The 25,195-nt window shown below is 43.7% G+C and overlaps 1 protein-coding gene across 1 annotated transcript in view; it reads left to right on the top strand.

Moving 5' to 3' along the window:
- Nucleotides 1–24,331, top strand: part of il1rapl2 (interleukin 1 receptor accessory protein-like 2) — a 605,742-nt gene extending 581,411 nt beyond the window's left edge. The window contains exons 10-18 of the mRNA XM_061725899.1: nucleotides 8,622–8,762; nucleotides 9,080–9,140; nucleotides 11,842–11,951; nucleotides 16,422–16,567; nucleotides 16,721–16,798; nucleotides 16,893–17,009; nucleotides 19,720–19,842; nucleotides 22,164–22,403; nucleotides 22,814–24,331. Of these exons, the coding sequence (XP_061581883.1) occupies nucleotides 8,622–8,762; nucleotides 9,080–9,140; nucleotides 11,842–11,951; nucleotides 16,422–16,567; nucleotides 16,721–16,798; nucleotides 16,893–17,009; nucleotides 19,720–19,842; nucleotides 22,164–22,403; nucleotides 22,814–22,912 (1,115 nt within the window). The 3' untranslated portion in view covers nucleotides 22,913–24,331. The remainder of the gene's footprint in view (nucleotides 1–8,621; nucleotides 8,763–9,079; nucleotides 9,141–11,841; nucleotides 11,952–16,421; nucleotides 16,568–16,720; nucleotides 16,799–16,892; nucleotides 17,010–19,719; nucleotides 19,843–22,163; nucleotides 22,404–22,813) is intronic.
- The last annotated feature ends 864 nt before the right edge of the window (nucleotides 24,332–25,195 follow it).

Genomic DNA, 25,195 nt, shown 5'->3' with positions numbered 1-25,195 from the left:
TTGGGCATAAACAAAAAAATACCAAAAGTTGTAATGTAATGATAAAAAAAATTCGATCTTTAGACATACGAATCGATTTTTGGGAATTAATATGAGAATCGATTTAGAATCGGAAAATCGATATTATCAACACAGGCCTCGGTAGCACTTCCTCAAACTTATTAGTGAGCATGTTGTAATGGCACAGCAGCATAATTACAACAGCTCCTTTCCATGTAAAGTGTCAGGGTGTTATCATTCTAAAAGCTAGATGTAGAAATGTAACCATTTTTGAGTACAGAAAGTGAAACGATTGTACGGTATGAAATAAAACAATGTAAAACTCTTCCCATCAATGCCAGACTGCCTGCGTGTGACAGGGTAGACGAGGGAACGGCAGTTTGACTACAGTGACTCGGCTGGGGATGTGACAGATGGTACATTGGGAGGAAACTTTCAGCCTATTCATATCCCAATAATAAATGTTTTTGACATATTGCTTTGGCAGTGAATACTATGCGCACTCTTAATAGCACCAACTGAATGGGATTAAAAACAGAAGAGACAGAAAAGGAGAACATTGGAACTTGATGGGGTGTCAGAGTCGAGTTTACTTTTAAGGACAAAAGAGAACCATTTCTAATCTTGTTGACTTTCTTTCCGTCATATTCTCCCTCTCAGGTGCAAACGGCAGCCCCATTACAAAAGCCTCGTCTGTTTTTACCGCCTAATAATTAAAGAAAAAACATACTTGAAAATCAATTTTAAAATGCAGTTTACATACCCGTGCATCAGGAAATGGCAAGTGACTCATTACTAATGGAAACTATCGGAGGGAGATGGATGAAAGGAGAGAGGGGTGATGGGGAGGCGGGTGTGGGAGGACAGGGGGGAGATGGAGAGGGGAGCAGAGATTTCTAAATGTGTGCTATTACTAATGGAGGCAATCTGAGTTTCCTTTATTGGAAAGAAAATATTTGGCGATTAATTAAACCCTCAGCCCCCCCCACCCCCTTCCCTCTTGAGCATCCCCCTCCCCGTTTGTACAATATGTTGTATCTCAGTACGAGTGAGCGCAGCGGGGGCGGCGGCTGCAGAGCTGGGGAGACGTCTACTGGTGAGACGCAGGAACTTCAGATCACTACGCTTTTGGGGCAAGTGATTTATGAGAGATAGCACCTCCGGTATCTCAACAATCTCTATAGGAAAGGCACTTTTTAAGGTTATTTTCTCCTAAAGTCTACCATCTATTGTCATTAAGTTTGACATTTTAAAACGGTGCTCCAGTTCCTCTTCATAAACACCTCACATTTCTGATTTAAAAAGTGCAACATTGTTTAACAACCAAGAGGAAAGTTTGAAAAGAACAGAACAGACCTAAATAACCAAGTGTTAGAGGTAGATACAACTGCTACGCGGCATACAGGGGAAGCCACAAATTACAAAATGTAAGTAGCCTGGCTTACGTCTAAGAAAAAAGTTCTTATCCTCACTAATCCAATAGTAAACCGGTTGAGAGGGTGTGTGTGTGTGTGTGTGTGTGTGTGTGAGATCAGTATTTAATATCTGATCTGTGTAACTTCAGGATATTCAGGAAACAACTGAGATAAGTGTGGACCTCCGCAGGAATTCTGGACCCTATGGTTAAACATGCCATTAGGTTCCCTTTGTTTTTCTTTTGGTTTTGTTTTTAAGTTTAGTTTTGGTTTGGTTGTTTTGGGTGGATTTTTTTTTTATTACGTTTATTGGAAAGTGTTGTTTTTTTAAATTGCGTAATTTGTCTTTTTTTTGTTTTTTTATTATTACATTAATTGAAAATTGATATCTTAGGAAAAAAGGACAGATAAAATAAGCTTAGTCTTCTTTCTGTTCCCTTTCATTCAGGCAAAGAGATTTTTTCAAATTATATTGAACTGTTTTGCTTTTCTTTTAATGAATGTAATAAAAAATAAATGAAATAAATTAGTGCTTTTTATATTTTATACAAGAACATTTTTTTTCGATAGTTTATTTTCATGTTGTAGGAAAGATGAACACCCTCGAATGCCAAGGCAATTTCATGCATAATATATTTGCAGTTGTAAAACATTTCTAGATAAACTTTCAACTCCAAAGTTTTCTTTAATGTAATGAAAAACATTGTTTGGTCTCCTTTTTGGGAACCCGGTATGGTGTATGAGTTGAGCGTATCTCCACACTCCTCCCCTTCAGCATGAGTTATTGAACCACCTGAAAGCTCTGCATTATCTCGTCTGTGAGGAGTATTCCCTTCCAGAGGATTTAACCTGCCTACAATAGTAAAGGCAGGTTAAATGGATGATTGCCCTTTGAAAAGATCCTGATGACCACAAAATATGTATAGTCTGACTTAAAACTGTAATAATGCTAATAATTATAATAATAATTCTTTTAGTTCCATCCAGGACATCAAGACGTCCTCCCACCTGACAATCTCTGATTGTATGGAACAGCTACAGATTTACTTTTGTGTTTTATGCCTTGGTGTATTTTCATATTGGGTTTAGCCAAATTTCTGTAATCCATTATTATTTTGATATTTCTCAACCAAAATGTAACCGTTGTAACCTTAATGACAGAGTTAGCATCGTTATCCTCCTTTTGGATAATCACATGTAGCAGCTCAGAGCAGAAGGTGCTGTTGTCCTCTCAGAGAGCAGCTTTGCAGGGTTGTTTTTTTGTTTTTTTTTGCCTTTGTAGGAATCTGATTTGAGGATTGTACTGATAAACATAGAGGGAAGGAGCGAGGATGACAGCAAATCACTGCAGAGGAAAGCAGGAGGGATTGTTTAATAAACATTTGTTCTCTCAGGGTTTATACTTCCATTTAATATGATTTAATTTGTGAGGCACAGTTATACATAGGTGTGCTATGTCAAATATAACACAATAAAATGAATATTCCTTATCACATAACAAATGTTTAATCTCTCCAACAATACATTTTGGGGTGTGCTATTCCTTGCTATGACTTGGGAAATCAATAAACTCCCGTCTTGAAATGAAGTGGTTATTGGAGAAGTTAGGGATGAGATGAGTTGGTGTGTGTTTGGGTGTGCGCGTGTGTCTGTGTGTGTTGGTTGGTAGTGACTGAGAGGGAGACAGTAATGGATCATATTTCCCATGGTGTCATTCACCAGCCATGTTCCATTAATCTCCCATACACTCGTATTGCCTCTGAAGGCACTATCATTCATTCAGGCACACACGCTCTTTCAAACACACACACACACACTTTGAGATTATGTACGTGTGTGTGTGTGTGTGTGTGTGCGTGTGTGCGAGTGTGTGTGTGCAACATGCTGACTTGATTTGTTCTGTCTCTCTGAGGCAACACACTTTGTGTTGTGAAGGTTGTGTGTTTTTCCAACTAATACTTTTGTAAAATACAGAATTAAAGAATGTTATAAAATGCAGATGGTCCTTCGCAGCTAACATGCAATCAGTGACCCTCGGCATTCACCGCAGAGATGAACAAAGACAGTGGAAAGCGTAGTCCTCTCAGAGGCTCTGACACCACTGCATGGTAGAAATACACACAAGCTACACACAGGCGTAACAAAGAAAGGTGCAAAGTGTGCCCTGTTCTTTATTCCAGCCTGAAACTCAAGGTGCTCTGATCATTCAATCCTCTGCTTCTCAATAGGGAAAACATCAAGTTTACATGCACGCGTGTTTGTGACTGCAGCAAGTGTCACCTCATGTGCCACATGATGGATTTGTAAACCAATCTAGACATGCATATCACAGCAACAGCAGGAGCAGCAATAATTACATGCGATAATCACAATTTACATGCAGAGTGTGAGCAAAGCAAGAAACTGAGGTCTCTGTTCTATTATCTACAGAAGAATAGCTCAAAAGAAATATAAGAGCACTTTAAAAACACATTGGATCGGGGTCGTGATGGAAATCTGCAGTTGTATACCGATATGGACTGGGTAATGTGTTGGGAAGAAAAGGATGCCACATCATTTGGAAAGGAAGATTTTCTCCCTACAGAGGGTTAGATTCAAAGACACCCCAAAAATCATAGTGAGAAAATGACAAAGATGGGTTTGACAGTTCCTGTTTTATTTTGAAGCCCATGTTTTTGTTTTTGTTCTGGTTTGAACTTCCTGTTTCCCATCGGCCCTGATTGTCTGCACCTGTGTCTCGTTAACCCGTGTGTATATCTGGTCTTGGCCTTCTCTTGCTCCCTGCTGGTCCGTACTGTTTGTTCCTCCGTGTTTTCCCTCGTGTTTAGTCGTTCTGAATTCTTGTTTTGAGTTTTTGCCATCCTGCAAAGCAGCGCTTTTTGTTTGCTTAAATAAATCCTGCTTTTTTGGAACTCCTGCCTCCTGCTCTCTCCTAGATCTGGGTCCGACAACAACCATTTCATAACAAATGAATTGGTCTATTTTGCTGAAATGTCATCCTCCAAGTTCAAAATGGTAGTCAGTGGGTTGTATGACACCAGAACACTTGTGTGCATGCCTGACAACATTGGGGCATGCTCCGAGTGATATGTTTAATGGTGTCCGGAGGAATATCCTCCAAAATCTGGACATGGGCATCACTGAGCTCCAGGAGAGTATGAGGTGTAATCTAACGGTGTGGGTTGGACCAAAGTGTAACATCCCAGAGGTGTTGGATTAAGGTCAGGCGAGCATGGGGACCAGTTCCTTCATCCTCCAGGAACTAGCTGCGTACAATTGCCGTATCTAATGGCAGTGATGGTGCTGTTGTCTAGCCTGTACAGGCCAACTGGACCCACAAAAAGACACTCAAAAGATGGTCAAAACAGGCGCTGAGGGCAGCAGAAGCAGGTTCAGCGTTTCCCCCTAAAGATCAGTTAGTTTGGTATATGTGAACACAGCAATCGTGCTCGGATGCGGGACAAAACAATCGAGCCGAGATCTCCTAGGAGAGGTGGTCTCGGCTCGCTTCCATTCCAGACCTGGAGCGGTTTGTTTGCAGTGAGAACATAATCCACACAGCACACAGAACTAGCCACACTCGGTGCTGGGCAGGGAGCATAGGACCGGTTGATGGAGTCAGGCCATCGTGCCTCTCTCATGAAGTCTATTTCTGATTGTTTGGTCAAAGACGTCCACATCACCAGCCTGCTGAAGGTCCCTTTGTAAGGCTTTTCAAGTGCTGATCTTGGTCGTCCTTAACAAAGGAGCAGATACCGGTCCAGTTGATGAGTCCAGAGAGGTCTATGGCTCTGTCCAGCTCTGTTATAAAGCAGATCCGGTGTTGGTTCGGTGCTAGTCCCAGGCTTGGCACAAGTTTTTGTTTACAACCACCAGCTGCAAGAAAAGCACCAACTAGAAGAAGAAAACTGTTATGCTGGCCATAAACCTTGCTGGGCCAGATGCAATAATGGTTCCATCATGGGTGTCGGGGGGGGCGTGATTATTGAAACCAAATGAAACAATGTAACCACCATATTTAAACATCTTCTGTGACTTCAGTTTGGTTTTGCACGTTAAGCTTAGTTTGCCACTCTTTACAGCAGCAACAAGCAGAACTGCGATATCTCAATTAAAGCAGCAGTGGAGCAAAGAGGAAGTGAATTGTCTCCTTGCTCTGTGGTCGTCAGCTGAGCTACAAGAGCTGACTAAAGATTACCAGGATGTTGATGGCAGAAAGTTCTATGAAGTCGATTGCGGACTCGAGGAAAGATTTTTCGGGCCAGGATCTGCACATACGCAGATTTGTTTTCCGTGTACATTGTTCTGAGGGGTTCATGCTCATTTTAAAGATTCGCTGCTTCTGTTTTAGTGACGTAATGAATGACATGGGGTCCTTGCTCACCGTTGCCCACCAGCCCGTGGACAAGCAAACCAGTTCTTTGTAGAACCTGTTGGAACTGGTTCCAGCACCGGCCTAGCTCCGGTACAGCCGTTGAAGCTGTATTTATTGTTTAAGCAGTATACATGTTAAGCCACAAACCACTGCATACAGTTTTCACAGTAAGAGGTCACTGGAAAAAAAAAAGAAAATCACTTACGGTTTGAAGCTTTAGCACCAAAAAAAACAAGGTGCAGTAATGTCCAGGGTTAAATGTTTACTATCTTTATGAGAGTACAGCCATTCCTCCACCTTAGGACTCTGTGGACAGATCAATGTAAAGAGTGGTCTCTCCGTCTGAGCAGAGCTGTTTGTCTCCGTTTATCTGTATTCATCTGTTTCATTTACAACCCTTTCACAACACAGAGTATGATTTTATTCCATGCCTCATTGAGCTTCAGTTATATGGTTAACTAAGTTATTCCTCCTTTTCTAATCTCCGGCCTAAAGTACAAATAGAGTTTTGTTATTAACTGAAGCAAACAGTAATGATTATTAGTAACTGCATAACTAACAAATTGTTTAGTTTGTCTGTGTGTGCGGTTCTGTTCAGATCTCTGTCTAGACTGAGAGAAAAGCTGCACAGATTCTTAATGATGTTTGTAAATCCAGCTGCGCTTCTGATCATTTAAGCTGAAAAGCCAAGACCAGCACCTTCTGCTAGTGTTTGAGTGAATGCTTGAGCTTTCATTGACACACTTCACAAAGGCATAATGTTAGATTAATTTACATTTGTGTTAAGTAGTTTATAAAAAGCACATCACAGGTTGCAACTGCATTATCCTCGATAAGAGTACAGAATATTCTAGTAAACCCTCAAACACTTATTTTAAATTATTTATACACACTTAAAGGGGACCTATTATGAAAAACACGTTTTTTCTTGTTTTAACATATATAAAGTGGTCTCCCCTCACCCTGCCAGCACAGGGGAGACAAAATACCATCAATTTCTGCAAGCTCTCTGACCCCCGCCGGACAGAATCCCCCAGTGTCACGTGGTTTTTTTTGAGCCGATTAGAATCTGCACCTAGGGTGACGTCACCCGAGGCGCAGAGGTTTGGCCTCCGCTGCTGAAACCACGCCCACAACCAGCTCTCTATGCAGGCTGGAGCGGTCCTTCCTTGAGCCAGTCGGACGCGGCGCCGCAGCGGAGCGGATCCGGGTTAAATCATCCAGGTTCCCGGGTGGTTTGGGAGCTGGGTCCTCGGGGGTCTGTCCCAGGTCGGACCAGCTTCACCCTCCGAGATTTTCAGCCAAATCTGTCGGTTTGATCCCCGGTAACCGACAGTGCGCAGAGGATGCGCGCCGGAGCCGATCTGTGCACCCACCGTGGGGTTGCAGCGCCCGTCACGCAGCATCCGCCGGGCAGATCCGGCTGAAATTCCGCTGGTCGGTCCCCGGGAGTCCCTGCTACCAGTCCAGGCCGGTTCCTCCGGACCCGGCCGGTCGGAACCGGTCAGTTTCCCCCGTTAAAGCCGCGGTGATGCGCGCTGCTCCAGCCTACTTCCTGGTTCCCAAAGCGGGGTCCGTCCGACTAAATTGTCCAGGTTCCCAGCCGCTTTGGGAGCAGGGATTTCTGGGGTACGTCCCAGGCTGGACCAGCTTCACCCTCCGAGATTTTCAGAGAAATCTGTCGGTTTGATCCCCGGTCAAACCGACATGCGCCGGGCGCCCGGCGTGGCTCCGGGGCCAGCGTTCAGCATCCGCCGGGTAGATCCGGCTTAAATAGTGCATAAATGTTATTTATATACAACTCATATTTTATTTTTTTAACAATAAAGTTGCCATTTGTGAAAATTCAGTGTTGTGATAATTTACAGGCTCGGGCTGCTCTGGCGGAGTGAGGTTTATTCTCCTCCCCTGCTACACGTCATTCAGGGAGCCAATCAGCACAGAGCCTCATTATCATACCCCCCCCTTCCCTTAGAATGGAGCACAGAAAAAGAGGTTAGAAGCGGTAAAACTAGTGACAGGGCCCACAGGCTGGATTTCTGATTTATGTAGAAAAAACAAGCTTTAGATTGTTTTTAAGACATTCAAGGCCTGTTTAAAATATACATTAAATGCCATAATATGTCCCCTTTACAGTAATGCTTCACTATGTCAAAAACAAATTTTGCTTGCTGGCCTAACAGCAACAAAAAAAGATAATTGCAGTAAGATGGAAACCCCCACACACGCTTCCATTGCCACCAAACATCTTCCATTGGTATTTGACTTTTCTTGATATTATTTATCTGGAAATATCTACAGCCCAAATCCATAATGCAAAACAACTAAATATTTTATTTTGGTATATGGCAGCAGATCAAATTAAAGCCAAACTTGAAAGATGTATTTAAAATTGATATAGAATACCTTGTTGCAGCTATCTTTGTCCAGTTTTTCATATTATTATGTTTTGCCCTTGTTTTATTTTGTCCTTTTTTCGTTTGTTTGTTTGTTTTTTATTGTTGTATTATCTTTTTTTTCTGTTTTCTTTATTAATTGTTTTCATCGAATGCTTAGGTCCAAGGGGTGGGTTTGGGTGAAAATATGTGTATAATTTTTGTTTTACATCATTGTGGATGCCACCGTTTGTAATTTAAAAAAATGAAATATAAATAAAAACATTTGATCACCAAAAAAAAGCACATCACAAAATTAACACAAACAAAGCAAAACCTAACCTATGTGAATTGTTACTGCGCTCACCTCTTCACCTGCCGGCATTACTCAGACCATCAGCTCGTATAAATGTCACCAGTCTCTTATTGACCCTCCCGTTGCTGTGTCCCTGACAGACATGTATCGACTGGAGTTAGCAGGTGGTCTGGGGGTCATCCTGCTGCTGCTGGGAGTCCTGACTGCTCTATATAAGTGCTACAACCTGGAGATCATGCTGTGCTACCGGACTCACTTTGGGAGCGATGAAACTGAAGACGGTAAGCCGTTTAGAGAGCTCTCTTTAACACCGGGACACATCGTGATAGAGCTGCAGCAAAGTATTTGATGGAGCTCCCACAGGTCACATTAGCTGTAGAGGATCACATGTTCCACTTATCTACTCATCTCTAGAATGTTGAAGTTATTATAGAGAGAGATAACTGGGGGAGATAACGGCAGGGGGATTACTGGGGGTGCACAAATCAAGCTTCATTGCATCTCCCACTCATATTTAGTCAGTTTTGTCACTTCTGTAACTTCTGATTGCTGTTACTTACTGTGGCAATGTTGTGTCTGTGTTTCAATCTCTCCTCAGACAACAAGGAGTACGACGCCTATCTGTCTTACACTAAAGTGGACCTGGATTCTCTGGGCAGGTCAGGTTCCTCTGTGGATTCGCACCATACTGGCACTAAAACTATAACACATGCCATAAACTGATTTGAATTATTACATCACTTCATTCTAGGGATGCCCCGATACAATTTTTTTCACACCGAGTACGAGTATTCTAATTTGTGTACTTGCCGATACCGAGTACCGATACGATACTTCTACCACAAAAATAACTAGGCTAAAAATGCAATGAAAAACGCCATGAATTGGAAGACAGGTTTTATTTGCAACAGATAAATTGAATAAAAATAAATAAAATGAGTAGAATAACTATTTTAAACAAAAAATACTCTTTCTGTGTAAATAAAAACCCTCCACACTGGCACTGTCTTCACATTTAAGAAAATATCAAACATATATCAAGTGGCTGGTCATCCAGTGCTACATAATGGCTTAGAGCCTCCGTTATTTTAACCGTCCGTGGGTTTTCTCTTGCTATTGTCTGTGGCTTTTGCAGAACCTGAGCTAATGTTGGCTTTCGTGGTCTTGCAGTAGCATTAGCAAACTCTGTATTTAGCTCAGCTTTATGATGCGTCTTGAGATGTTTTATCAAGTTGCTGGTATTAAACAACGTATTCTCCTTCCCTCCTTTTGACACCTTAGCAGCACGTAGCTTCAGTCTGTCTTGCTTCTGACGTCATCCCTTATTCTGAAATATGTCCACACTGCTGACGTCCCGCTGCATTAATTGTCGCTATCTTGTCTGAAACGGCGCTGCCAGTCTCACTCATGTATCACTCTCTTCTCATCACCACTGACTGCATCAACATCTCCCCCTAGAGTCAAGAATCAGTAACTACAACAACAATGAAGTGGTATCGGAGAATTTTTGCGAGTACGAGTATATGAGAGTAGTATCGGTATCGGAACATTGTGGACAAAAGTAATTTTCTTTGGAACAATTGCTTTGGTTTTTTAAAGGTATTTGGACGGTAGTGTGCTGTTGTCCTGCGTTTTGCTGCAGGACAATACGCTTTACTTGATGTCCTGCGGCAAAAATGAAGTTGGAACTGCACAATAGATCAGAATATAAATCTCTTAAGTGCCTCAGGCTTTTTCGCAGCCATGTGCTTGTCTTAAACTATTTTTTTATCACCACTGTTCTGAAAGACATAATTGTTGTGGAAAGGGGTTGCCAGTTTCACTCCTGTGTGCTCGACGTCAAAGTCTTAAGTAATTTAACTTTTCTTTTTTTTTTTTTGCTGCGTAAACTGTTTACTTGTTAAGAACAACTTGTAAATTAAAAAGTAATTTTCTTTCTGTCTGGGAATGAGATTAGAAAGCTGATAGCGGCCTCACATCTGTGCACGCACAGCTGCAGCCGAGGCTTTCTAATGACGCTTTGTTTGATCACGTCGGGACTTCTCAGTTTAATTAACTTCAAATTCAGTTTCTACAGCAAAGTCAAAACAATAAGTCATCACAGGTTATCTTCAATAGAATATTCCGGCAATGCCCTTTGAGTGAGCACTCGGGTTTATTTGAGGAAAGACTCAAATAAACGTGGTGCAGAACAGCAGTGAAGCCATCTCCATCAGCTGGCTGAGGTTATGGGACAGCAAAGGGGAGAGATTAACAACATGGGGCAGTGTGGTGTCACCAGCAAGCACAGATCAGAACCATCCAGATCTGGAGGCAGGAACTCCTGAAGGAGGGGCCAGGAGAGAGAGGGAGAAAGAAATGAAAGAAAAGGACAAAACGAGTGACTGCCAATAGGGGATATGCATTGACATCACTTTCCCACTGGACCAGCCCCCTTACTCGCACTGAGTGGCAAAAACAGCTGCAACTAGTGGAGAAGACGGGATAACAGCTGATTATGGGCTTAAATTAAAGGCAGTTGGACTTGATAGTGACCCGTACAGTTACCAAGAACCAGTGGTCCATGGACATTAATATTTGGTACAGTTACCAAGAACCAGTGGTCCATGGACATTAATATTTGGTACAGTTACCAAGAACCAGTGGTCCATGGACATTAATATTTGGCCACGAATCCAGTTTCCTGATATTTATATGTACTTAATTTCTACGCCGGGGAAATACACGAAGCAAAGCTTGAAGGCTTACAAAAGTCTTGACGCTTGGTCCGACTTCAAGGCAGTATTTGTTGTAGAAATTAAAGTGATGAGGACACCAAACTTTATGATTTAACGTTTAACATTAGCTACCCAAAAATCCAACATTACCTGATACAAAATGGGAACCACAAATCCACGTTTTGGTGCCTGGAATCCAGTTGTTTCTGCGAATTGCAGCGATACATTTGTCTCTCCTAAAGTCAAAATGTTATGAATAAAGTTGAAATGTTGAGGAAAAAGACAAAATTTAAATTTTTTTAAGAAATTTCGACTTTATTCTTGAAGTTGTATTTCAACATTAATCTCAACATTTCGACTTTTTTCTCGACATTTCGACTTTTTTCTTGACTTTTTTCTCAAAGTGCACAATAAAAAAAAATCTTCCCCTCTCAAATATTTTTTCTCCTGCATGGACCTAATACTCTTCCATATTAAAGGGATGTGTCATGCTGAAGTATCTGTCTATTCACGACATCAGAAACCTTGAACGGTTTCTAAACATGAGTATCGTCATATTAATCCGTAAATGCATGAACAGCCACCGGCGGGTCCTGATCCACCTGCTCTGCCTGATCTGGAACTATTTCTTCATTGTCAGCAGGACGAGCAGCGATGAGGAAATCTTTGCTCTGGAGATTTTGCCGGATGTGTTGGAGAAACATTATGGATACAAACTGTTTATACCAGACAGAGATTTAATACCCAGCAGCAGTGAGTATTCCATTTATCAATCTAATTTTCTACTCTTCCTCTACACACACACACACACACACACACACACACACACACACACACACACACACACACACACACACACACACACACACACACAAAATGCATTTTCTGTCTACAGGTCACTGTAATCCCCAATACCCAGAATTCATCAGTCTGTCAGAACAAATGAAAATATATGTAGACCTTCATCATAACATATTTACTGCCATGCATGTTTGTCATTGTCAGTTCTCAGGTGTGCATCACATGACCAATAAAGACACACACACACCATACAATAGCACACAACACCATCACTTTTTATCATCTTCACACACACACACGCTTTCAAAGTCAAATGGACACTATCAACGTTTTCCTTTCCGCTTTGTGTCAAGGTATCACTTTTATATCTACTCACGATCGCACAAACTGCACAGATGCTTACACTGCATAGTGACACGCAAACAGAGCCGAACCATTTGTCAACATTTTTCTGAGGTCATGTGTCACTGGAGGGGAAATATGACTGTTATTATTCATTGTCAGTATGCTTACACACATATGTGGGCGCAGACACACTTGTATAACTGATATGTATTGATGCTTTGCTGCCATATTAACATTTCCATATTGTTGCTCTCCTTCATTTTGGTAATGCTGATAATGTTAGGGTGCTTTGAGATATTGAGTAATTGCTCTCCCTGAGCTATTGCTTCCAGTATAAACAGGCAGCTGCTATTGGCTAATTGGAGCTCATGATGGTCCTTTTTTTTTTCCGATATTGCATATTACTCAAAATGGTTTAACAATATTGAACAGAAGTGGCAAGTGACAGAGACTTTTTTGGCATTTTATCCTATTTCTAACAGTTAAGTGACAATCAGAAGGGAAGAGTCGTTGCTGCACCGGTCTCTTAGCGCAATCAGTAATAATCTGCAGGCAGTGCCAGGACAGTTTTCATTCTTTAAAAATGATTATGCACCTCAAGAGGCCGTACACTTACCTGTGCAAACTACACATTGTCGACTCAGTGGGAAAAACACAATCTATTGGTGCATCACAGAGTGAGATAGAGGTGGGTTTTTATTGCTTTCCAAAGCCACTGCCAGAACAACACGGTGCTACAACCTCTAATAAACAATTCAATTATCCACTCCACTTACTCCCACAAAATGAACAAGAAAACACGAAATAAATAATGCAAAAAAAAGGTAGGAACAGGGCCACCGATTTTGATTTTTAATTAATTGATTAACATAATCCTCATAAATAAAGCAGGAAGAGGAAGCGAAGGGCAGGCGGAAGGAAGAGAGGTGTGAGCAGAGGTAAAATGATAAAAGGACCAATGGAAAGACAAATCAAAGACAAGAAAGGCTGAATTTGGGACTGTGCCGGACTATTTATGCCTCTCAAATTGACCGTGAAATTGCAATGTGTTGTTGGAGAGTCTCTATCATTAATTTAGTTAGCAAGTGAAAAGACAGTGAAGGAGAGAACTGAATAGGGAGGGAATCTGTTGCTCACAAAACACCCAGTTTTCAGAGAGAAATAATGAGCAATATTATTGTTGCACAGTTCAAAACACCACTGAAAATGTTGCAGACAAATAGCAGGAAAAGGCCATTAAAGACAAATTTGGTTTCTGTGAGCTTGAAATAAAGGGTATTTATATATTCATAGAGACTCTGTAAATCGTCCTTTTTTCTCCTCAGATTCACATTTTCCCATTATGTAATAACTAAAACTGGTTGTGTATTAGCACAGCACTGACACCCATTTAAAAAGAGACTTCCTGTGCTATGTCACAGCCAAAAGGCTTGCACGTCTATTTCTGTTACTCTACAGTTATAGCAATCATTTATTTACAAAATAAATGCAAAAGGAAGGGATTTATACAGCCCAGTCATCCAAAACTAAACATGTAATATGTACATTTGTCCACATGCCAAGAAATATACTGCCACAATAATGCTGGAGAAATTATGTGATAGGAACTTTTCTATCCTCAGAACGGATTTGGAACAAAACAGTATCCAAAATATGAAAAAAGACAGTTGTTGGAGTGCAAAGATGAACAAAGGACCTCCCTTTTATCAACAAATGTATGAGCAAATCATTTACATTTAAAAAAAAAAAAACCAATCTTTCCCTCAGATATATTCTCAGGGATTTGCATAGTTCTCCCTCTGCAATGTATGTGACTAAGTCATATCTGCCACATGAGAGCTAATGCTCAAGTACAAGTTGGACATTTGTGGACTGCAGGTTGTGCTGTAACAAGAACAGACATCATCTATGCCCACTTACAGTATTGTTTTGTCCTAACCGCTTTTTTTAGCAGCAAGGAATGTGAATATAACCAGGTTCCACACTCAATTTAAAGCTAAGGCTGCAAAGATGCTTCAAACTGCAAAACTAAGATAGGTCCCATGGTGAAGTCCATTGGTGACTATATTAAGAGGTTACCCATCTTCTTGCAGCTAAATTTGTGAGTATGTAGCCAACTGAAAGTACTTGTGAGCTACTGTATCCTTTCTTTTTCATTAGGTGTATCTGGTACTGGTAATATTAGTATGAGCATACTATGGTATGGGCACCTCCCTCTCCCCAGTCACCTCCTAGCCTTCTGTGGACATACTCAGGAAGATGGAAGATCTGTACTCAGAGCTCCTTCTGATATAACTACATTTCAGCCAAGCTACTTTTCTGAGAAAGCTCAATCTGGCCACTCGTATTTGTGACCTCAATCTTGATCACTAGTTTCTCATGACCACAGGTGAGTGCCGGGACATGCAACAAACTGACTGGTAAAATGACAGCTTTCCCTTTCGACTTCATAACAACAGACCAATAATATGGTTTTATTGTGCTGCTAAAACAAGCTATTAAGACACGTAACATCACTCAAATTAAAATGAATTGGTATTTGTCAGTTTATATCTCACGAAAACGCACCCTCTGTTTTTAACCCATCACTAGTTTCACTAGGAGCAGTGGGTTGGCATCTTTCCAGCACCCGGGGAGCAGGTGGGGGGTTAAGGGCCTTGCTCAGGGGCCCATAGTGGTCCACATCAGTTTCTATCTCAGGGACTTGAACCTAGGTCCCCCAGACCCAAGCCCATATCTGTAACCACTCTCCCTACTTCACTAGTAGGTAAGGAGTCCAAACTCCATAGATACCATCATGTTGTATTTGGGCCTTTATCAGCTCACAACACAGGTTCTCAAACCAGTCGATGTTGCCCTGGCTGAGAGGAATCAAGTGATGCCCAGTCCAATGTCAAAAGTTGGAGTTTTCCTGAATGGACAAGAATTGTCTACAGCTATCCTCAATGAGCCCTCCTTCTGGAAGGTGCACCCCCAGGGAACAGTCATGTGGGTAATAGCAGTGAAATCTAGAGAGGTTTCCTTCAAAGTAAAGACCTGCCTGATCTAAATCTAAATTGTAACTTTTGTCTGCACCATACAGTATGTTTTGGAAAATTATGTAGAGAAAGTATCTGAGTTGTCCACTGATTGTCATCTGGTGGTGAGTTACATCAGGTAGCAAGTCTGATGCTTCGTGCACCCAAACATGAAGATTGTGGTGCTTTTCCAACACTGTTGACATTGAGCATGGATTGCTGCTGACCTCAGTTGCGAATGTAATCTTTTGGTGAGGATGGTTTCCACTAAACTGATGCACCTTCTGCAATGGAAGAAGAACCAAAGGGGATGTGCCTATTACCAGGCTGAGGTTGAAGAGGTGGTTCGTCAAACCCACAGGGGTGTGGACCTCAGGGTGGATGAGTTTTTTGGATGTCTTTGGGTTGTCTTTGTTCACACACCAATGCAGCATCACTTTGCGCTTTGGAACAGTCAGGGTGGGGGTTCCCTCTTCTTTTTTTTCCAAAGTGGAACCAAAAGACTAAAAAGTATGATCCAACTACAAAGGATTCACATTTATGTGTCTCCCTAGGAAAGTCTCACATTGTGCAAGAGAAAAGTGTGCTAAAAAAGGGGAAAATCGTGGGATTAAGAGTAGTAATGCGGTTTTCATCCTGGTCACAGAACACAGATCCAATTATGTCCCCTTGTAAAGATAATGGAAACCAAGGAACCTTCCCACCAAGAGGGTTTCTTGTTTGAACCCTAACAGGAGCTTTCCTGTGCGGAGTTGGCCTGTGCTTTCATGGGTCTTCTCCGGGTACTCCGGTTCCCTCCCACAGTCCACAAACATTCATGCTGGGGTAATCTGTGTCTCTAAATTGCCCATAGGAGTGAGTGTGAATGTGTGTAGTTGTTTGTCTACATTTGGCCCTGTAACTGACTGGCAACATACGAATAAGTGGGTATAGATATTTAATGATTGGCTGGAGCAGAAGAAATATTACGTCACACATTATGTTGAAATAATCATCACATTCGTAGCCATTCTTTTTCCTTCCTGTTAATTCAGCTAATCTCGATGTCTGTCTCTATCAGCCTACATTGAGGACTTGGCACGTAGTGTGGAGCAGAGTAGACGTTTGATCATCGTTTTGACTCCAGAGTTTGTTGCCAAAAGAGGGTGGAGCATCTTCCAGATAGAGACCCGTCTCCACTCCATGCTTGTTATGGGAGAGATTAAGGTAAGGATAAGGAAAGACATAAGACTTTTAATAGTTTGTGAGTAAGACAGTATTATCTTCCATGGATATATTACATCCCCACGTGTTCAAAAGGGTTGTGTCTTTCCTAAAAGAGATAGTTGCTCCTTTAGCCATGTGTTCTTGTGTGCCTAGGTGATCATGATTGAGTGTGCAGACCTGAGGAATGTCATCAACTACCAAGAGGTGGAAGCACTTAAACATACGATCAAGGTAAACGGAATATATTTTCTCGCCAAGAAGAAAATTGACTTCAGCACTTTGACAATGAAAAATCTTAATAATTGTTCTCTTTTTATCTCTTGAGGTTTTATCCATCATCAAGTGGAAAGGTCCCAAAAGCAATGAACTGTCCTCCAAGTTTTGGAAGCAGGTGGTCTATGAGATGCCAGCGAAACGCAGGGAGACGTTGTCCAGACGCCAGGTATATGGCCATCAGCAAGAGTGTGGGATTAGTTTTTACAGTATAAGATTCATACTTCACACGTACAGTAACGTGTAAGTCATTAAAGGTATGGCCACACTTGCCCATTAATCAGTTGGTGTAAACAATATTTTGCATGATAATATATATTAAATTTAGCTGGCAATCCAAACATGACAAAACAGGGAAAAAGGATGTTTTAAAAGCGGATTGGTTATTTTTGAGGAACCTATGCATTTATCTTAATAAAACATTTATATTAATTCTCACAGTGTGTAACACCGTTAAAGATTCAAATAAGGTTTTAAAGGCAAAACACGAGGTCTTGAGTGAATACTGTCACAGCAGAAAGAAATGTATGCAAAACATAGGTTTTTTATTAAGAAGTGAAATTACAGCGGGGAAATTGTGTACATGCGTTAACACCTCAGGTGGTTTATGCGCTGACTGGAAAATAACTGCTCTCCTGCTGCCTGCACTCAAGAATAATCATCGGGGGGGAAGAAAAAGAGGCCTGGGTGCATGACAGACATGATAAAATGCTGCTATTAGATTTCATCAACTGTAATGGTCCTAATATAAAGGAATATTATGATTTTTAATCCTGTGAAATAATGGTTGTTTTAGCTCTGTTAAATTTAATGTAGGTGCTTTTTCTTTTGGTTTTGGTTCATAAGCCAACATATAATAGTATCAGACAAACAAAAACCCTCCAGCAAAGATGGGAAAAAGTTTGGTATTTTTTTCTTTTTTTCCTTTATTGGGTAGAAATCTAGGCAGCACGGTGGCTTGATGGTTAGCACTGTTGCCTCACAACAATGAGAAGGTTCCTGGTTCGACTCCCAGGCCCGGCAGAGTCTTTCTGTGTGGAGTTTGCATGTTCTCCCCGTGCTTGTGTGGGTTTCCTCCGGTTACTCTGGCTTCCTCCAACAGTCCAAAAACATGCGTAGTAGGTTAATTGATGATTTTAAATTGCCAGTAGGTGTGAGTGTGTCTGGTTGTTTGTATATCTATGTGGCCCTGTGCAGGGCTGCCCCTGACCAAATTGGGGCCCTAAGCGAAATGTTATTTGGAGGCCCCCCCGCCCTCAAACCTCTCCCCATCCCAAATGTATCATTGCTACAAAATGACCTTATAACAACATGCTATTTAACTTGACAACCTGTCAATAATAACAAATGTACTGCAGATAAAGTAGTTTGACTGTATGAGTCAAATGAAATTAAAAAAAAAATCAACCTGAAATAAAAAATTAATATTAAATAAAAAACGTAAAACTGAAATAAACAAGTCATAAATAGCGATCAATTACTCACGCCACCTCAATCCCCCACAAAAAACTGAAAGCAGGTTTCGCTGGTCTGAAATCAGAGATAAACACGCATGTGTGCCTTTTACAGATGCACATTTATCTCATTAAAATAGTCAAACTTCTTACAATATGAATTGATATAAAACTATAGCCAAACAAATCTCCAGTCTAGACAGAGAGGGAGACAAATTCCTATCTGACTGGCAGCTCAGGTGTTTGTGCTACAAAGTTTTATTTAAAAAACAATCCACCTTCAAGTGAAGGACGAGTTTCCTTGTGTTTTGCCTTTTTTCCTCTCCTGCTCCTGATTTGTGATGTCTTTTGGATGAAAAGTTGAAATCTCTGCAAGAGCCTGCCTGTACGCGCAGCCCTCTGATTGGTCAGATTTCGGGTGCTGCCGATCATTACACGGCCAGATTACTTATACAATTCAGATCTCTTTTCTCCCCTCCTCCTCACGGTAGCGTGTATGCGTTGCCGAGCAAATGCGTCCCCTAGTGCAAAACGTGGCCCCCGTTGGAAGATGAGACCCTACGCACCGTGCGTGTTCTGCGTTTAGGGACGGGCGGCTCTGGTCCTGTGATAGACTGGCGAGTCGACCCCTGCCTTTTGTCTGTATTAGCTGGGATAGACTGCAGCAGTCTACAGTAGACTACCACTGTATGTGAGTAGACCATCTACGGGAAGTAGGATCAGTTTACAAAAACCAAACACATACACACTGCAAATTTAATTAAACTATTTATTCTAGTCAGCAAGTAAGGCTTTAGTTATATCTTAACGTAGCTTATTTTGTCCTACACACATAATGAGCTATATCAACACAAGGTGCGGCAACTCAAAAATTAGTTTGTGTGTTTGGTACTAAATTTCAAGAAGTAAGAATCGTATTGTGCTCTAAAGAGAAAGGCTTTGCTGTATTACTATTCTCAGTCAGATGCTAACCTGCTCCTCACGGGCCTCCCTAGGGGTCCATGTTCTGTCTGTCGTAGCCTCCAGCCCTGGCTTCAAACATAGTTTACTTTTACGAAAGTGTGTTTTATTTTTGCTTTTTTTTAAATGCATTTTTATCATAGAAACCACTGGCACTTTTAGGAACTTGGACCCCAACTATTTTCACAGTATTATAGTTGTAGTATTTCCACTACTCCTGGTCCCAGGAGTATCTGATACTTCTGATACTCCTGGGAACATTTATTAGATTTGGAGAATGATTTTGTTTCAAAACATACTTGTATGTCAATTTAAATCTGCCCTGGGTAATACAAACGGGTGGATGACTGATATGGGATTTGTCTTACTATAGCGTTACTTTGATCAAACTAATATCATGTGGTACTACCGTATTCCTTTAAAATCCTCACAATGCAAACTGTAACCGAGCTTCATTGTTGACAGGTAATGGACTCTGGTGAGCAGGGCCTCTTTGGTGACCTACAGACGACTGTCTCCACTATCGCCATGACAACGACCTCTGCCTCACTAGTGCCCCCTAATGAGAATCGTCATGGACACCACCAGGTCAGGGAATTAATCATTTTCATGTCATACTGACTCCTTACAGGCTTGTGGATTTACAGCTTTGTTCAGAGAATGTTGGAGTCAGTTACTCAAAAGGATATTTAAAGAAAAAGATTATTAAAAACAGTTTTACATCCAGATTAGTGAACAAGGATTTTAAGATTGTGTGCTTGATACAAGTTTGAACTAGAAAAAATTGACAAATACCAATCTGGCTATTCTGAATTCATTAAATCTTTGGGCCTCCCTAGGGGTCCATGTTAGGGGTCCAGGGGTGGGGCACCCTAGTCCTCAAGGGCCGGGGTGGGGCACCCTGGTCCTAGAGGGACGGGGTGGGGCACCCTGGTCCTAGAGGGATGGGGTGGGGCACCCTGGTCCTAGAGGGATGGGGTGGGGCACCCTGGTCCTTGAGGGATGGGGTGGGGCACCCTGGTCCTAGAGGGATGGGGTGGGGCACCCTGGTCCTAGAGGAACGGGGTGGGGCACCCTGGTCCTAGAGGAACGGGGTGGGGCACCCTGGTCCTAGAGGAACGGGGTGGGGAACCCTGGTCCTTGAGGGCCGGGGTGGGGCACCCTGGTCCTAGAGGAACGGGGTGGGGCACCCTGGTCCTAGAGGAACGGGGTGGGGCACCCTGGTCCTAGAGGAACGGGGTGGGGAACCCTGGTCCTAGAGGAACGGGGTGGGGAACCCTGGTCCTTGAGGGCCGGGGTGGGGCACCCTGGTCCTTGAGGGCCGGGGTGGGGAACCCTGGTCCTTGAGGAACGGGGTGGGGCACCCTGGTCCTTGAGGGATGGGGTGGGGCACCCTGGTCCTAGAGGGACGGGGTGGGGCACCCTGGTCCTTGAGGGCCAGGGGGGGGCACCCTGGTCCTAGAGGGATGGGGTGGGGCACCCTGGTCCTTGAGGGCCAGGGGGGGCACCCTGGTCCTTGAGGGCCAGGGGGGGGGCACCCTGGTCCTAGAGGAACGGGGTGGGGCACCCTGGTCCTTGAGGGACGGGGTGGGGCACCCTGGTCCTAGAGGAACGGGGTGGGGAACCCTGGTCCTAGAGGAACGGGATGGGGCACCCTGGTCCTTGAGGGCCGGGGTGGGGCACCCTGGTCCTAGAGGAACGGGGTGGGGCACCCTGGTCCTAGAGGAACGGGGTGGGACACCCTGGTCCTAGAGGGCCGGGGTGGGGCACCCTGGTCCTTGAGGGCCGGGGTGGGGCACCCTGGTCCTAGAGGAACGGGGTGGGGCACCCTGGTCCTAGAGGAACGGGGTGGGGAACCCTGGTCCTTGAGGGCCGGGATGGGGCACCCTGGTCCTAGAGGGATGGGGTGGGGCACCCTGGTCCTCGAGGGATGGGGTGGGGAACCCTGGTCCTAGAGGGCCAGGGTGGGGCACCCTGGTCCTAGAGGGATGGGGTGGGGCACCCTGGTCCTCGAGGGCCGGGGGTTGGGCACCCTGGTCCTAGAGGGACGAGGTGGGGCACCCTGGTCCTAGAGGGCCGGGATGGGGCACCCTGGTCCTAGAGGGACGGGGTGGGGCACCCTGGTCCTAGAGGGATGGGGTTGGGCACCCTGGTCCTAGAGGGATGGGGTTGGGCACCCTGGTCCTAGAGGGACGGGGTGGGGCTCCCTGGTCCTAGAGGGACGAGGTGGGGCACCCTGGTCCTAGAGGGACGAGGTGGGGCACCCTGGTCCTAGAGGGACGAGGTGGGGCACCCTGGTCCTAGAGGGACGAGGTGGGGCACCCTGGTCCTAGAGGGCCGGGATGGGGCACCCTGGTCCTAGAGGGATGGGGTTGGGCACCCTGGTCCTAGAGGGACGGGGTGGGGCTCCCTGGTCCTAGAGGGACGAGGTGGGGCACCCTGGTCCTAGAGGGACGAGGTGGGGCACCCTGGTCCTAGAGGGACGAGGTGGGGCACCCTGGTCCTAGAGGGATGGGGTGGGGCACCCTGGTCCTAGATGGCCAGAGTGAGGCACCCTGGTCCTTGAGGGCCGGGGTGGGGCACCCTGGTCCTCTTCAGACGAAGATTTACCGTCGTCTGAAGCTATTCAAAAACGATTAGACTGGACTTTATCATTTGACCCAGGTGGTTAAAGCGTGGCCATTATTGCCCTGATGTTTGTCATCTCTGCTCAGGTCCAGGCCTTTAAAGCCCCAGCATCGTATAAAAACCCTTTGCAGAGTTTCTGTTTTTTCATCCCGCTTGTTTTCACAGTTCATCAAGGACTGCAAGTCTTAAAATCTCTTGAGAGCATCAACATGAAAGGTTATCGTGTTTTTCTTGCAACATGAAAAAAATATTAGGTGAGACTTATGCATTTTTACCCACAGGTTGCCTTGGCAACAGAGATCCCCGACTACAACCAGATGACTTTGCCAGTAGGAGGAGGTCACACTGCTACAGCTGCCCAAATGCGACATTTCTGTCGCAGCTATGAGTTCCAGCTCCCCCCACAGCCATCCTCCATGTCCCCTTCCCTCCCGGCTGCCTCCACCGTGCAGTTCTCCACTCTGGGCCCCGGGGGGCGCCACGTCTACTGCAACATCCCCATGACGCTGCTGAACGGACAGGTGGGAGAAAGGACTCTGCATTGAGGCTGTTGTGATCCGTAGTTAGTCTCTACCATACTACCAAAGTCCATACTACTGTTTGTCTGCATGTCCTCAAAGTGTAAACGAAATAAAAATAAAACCCCTCTCTTCTCCCCAGGGGTTAGGAGCAGTTCACTGGGGAACAAGAGGTCTGTTTGGATAAAACAGAGTATAGCAAAAATTAATATCTGCATATTATCTAGCTGGAAGTGTTTATTTAGTCTAACCAACTGGAAAAATAACAGCATATACTGTAGAACGATATACTCTTTTATATTTATGTTTTTTTTGTGTGTTTTTTTTTGTGTTTTTTGTTTCCAGCTGTAGAGAGAGTAGTCACAATATGGGAGTAATTAGTGCTGATCCCTGTGGCTGTGTTTGCTTCTCAGGTGGGTCAGAGCAGCACGCTTGGGAAGAAGCCAGAGCTCCATCTGAACAGCACCTTCGTGCCGCTCACCAGCAGAGAACTCAGCTCTGACATCTGGTAGATGGACCGCTCCACTGCTACGCACTTACAGACAGCTTTTTCAAGATCACTTGTTTGGACTGTTTTTTCTAGGATTTTGGGACCTTGTACAGACTCGGTGTTGGACTGGTTTTGAGAGACGCCTGCCCGGCCGGCGGACTGCTTTGGGGCCGCCTCATGCCACTGCTGTGAACACCACCTCTTATAGAGCGGAGCGGCTCGGCTTGACTTCCATATACTGCCCCCCCCCCCCCCCCACAGATCATAAGAACAATTTCACTCTGCTTTGGGAGTCCGAAATGGTTTCCGGGATTAATACCAGCTGCGATGTAGAGAGACGGCATGACCACTGGAAGGATATGCAACCAAATAACGTGTCTGACACACACAGGTGCAAACGGTTCCTGAATGCTCATGCAGAGTTCTCAGAAAGATGCATGGATTGAAGAAGTATCAATGAAAAGGTATCTGTAAAGTCTAGACCTCTTCTGTTCGCCCAGCAAGACGCCAAGTTGCACCACAGAGCACAAAAAAGTATCTCTAAAGCATAGTTTTCTCTTACACCAGCTGTTATGAAAACCAGTTGAATTTTTTCCGCAGTTTTAATTTACATGGACACATCAGTCGAACAAACAAAACTTAATGTAAGTTCATTGAAAAAGTCTTCTCCTTGCAGTCAGCCAGCTTTAGAATATCTACTTGTTCCTCAGTTGGCCTGTACACACCATGCAATTATTTGGTATGTTGGACAAAGTTTAAACAACTACAGACATTATTAATACAGCAAGGGAGCAGATTGCACTTCAACAAGCTGAACTGGCTTACTTCCAAATGTTTTTCAGAACGAAAGACAAGATGAATGAAATATCAAGCAATGATCGACATTGCTGAAACCTAACTACTGGAGAAGCACAGAGAGATGTAAACTATTTAAATAAACTAGTTCTCAGAAAAACCTCTTCACTACTTGACCTGGTGGAGTTAAGGTACTTCACCTCAAGTTAGTCAACTTAAACTGGTGAACTGGCCAAGAGATCAACTTTCAACACCAATCCAATAGGTAAATCTAATAAGTGAAGGACTTGTCTTTTTCTATGTGCATGACCACCCATTTAGATAAAAAAATATAATCAAATAAACATAGATAAAAGAGTGAAGGACACTGTTTGTCACGGCCTCTTTTAATATACGCCTAATAACCATGTTATGTTGATACCGTATATTTGTTTTCTGTCTGGCCATGACGCACAAAAACAAGATCTGATGAAGGAAAAAAGGAGGTGTCTCTCCAAAAAATGTCTTTATAATTAATTTTGTCTTGTTTTATTTAATAGTCTTATGCTTATAGAGGGTATTTTTTTCAATCCAGTCCATATGTTACGATAACATCTGTACAGCTTCCATTACTTCTGTATAAACCTGAACATGACAGTGATTTGTTCCGTATTATTTCTGTTCAAGTCTGTTTTCAGAGCAGATTTAGTTTTGCTCCCCCTTGGATGGATGGATGGATGGATGGATGGATGGATGGATGGATGGATGGAAGGATGGATGGATGGATGGATGGATGGATGGATGGATGGATGGATGGATGGATGGACGGACGGACGGACGGACGGACGGACGGACGGACGGACGGACGGACGGACGGACGGACGGACGGACGGATGGATGGATGGACTGATGGTGGATGGATGGATGGATGGATGGATGGATGGATGGATGGATGGATGGACTGATGGTGGATGGATGGATGGATGGATGGATGGATGGATGGATGGATGGATGGATGGATGGATGAATGAACAGATGAACGGATGGACGGATGGATGAATAGATGGATGGATGAATAGATGGATGGATGAATGGATGGATGGATGGATGGATGGATGAACAGATGAACGGATGGACGGATGGATGAATAGATGGATGGATGAATAGATGGATGGATGAACAGATGGATGGATGGATGGACGGATGGATGGATGAACAGATGAACGGATGGACGGATGGATGAATAGATGGATGGATGAATAGATGGATGGATGAATAGATGGATGGATGAACAGATGGATGGATGGATGGATGGATGGATGGATGGACGGACGGACGGACGGACAGACATACGGGCTGATGAATGAATGAATGAATGAATGAAGGATGGATGGACAGATGAATGAATTAATGGATGGACGGATGATGGATGGATGGATGAACAGATGAACGGATGGACGGATGAATGGACGGGGGCTTCACTGCTGAACTCCAACTGGAATCAGACCACATTCTTCCTTGTGAGCTTTAA

The sequence above is a fragment of the Cololabis saira genome, chromosome 7, assembly GCF_033807715.1.
Source record: "Cololabis saira isolate AMF1-May2022 chromosome 7, fColSai1.1, whole genome shotgun sequence".
Lineage (NCBI taxonomy): Eukaryota > Metazoa > Chordata > Actinopteri > Beloniformes > Belonidae > Cololabis > Cololabis saira.
The sequence above is the reverse complement of the archived record's forward strand: the minus strand, read 5'-3'. Positions and strand labels throughout refer to the sequence as shown.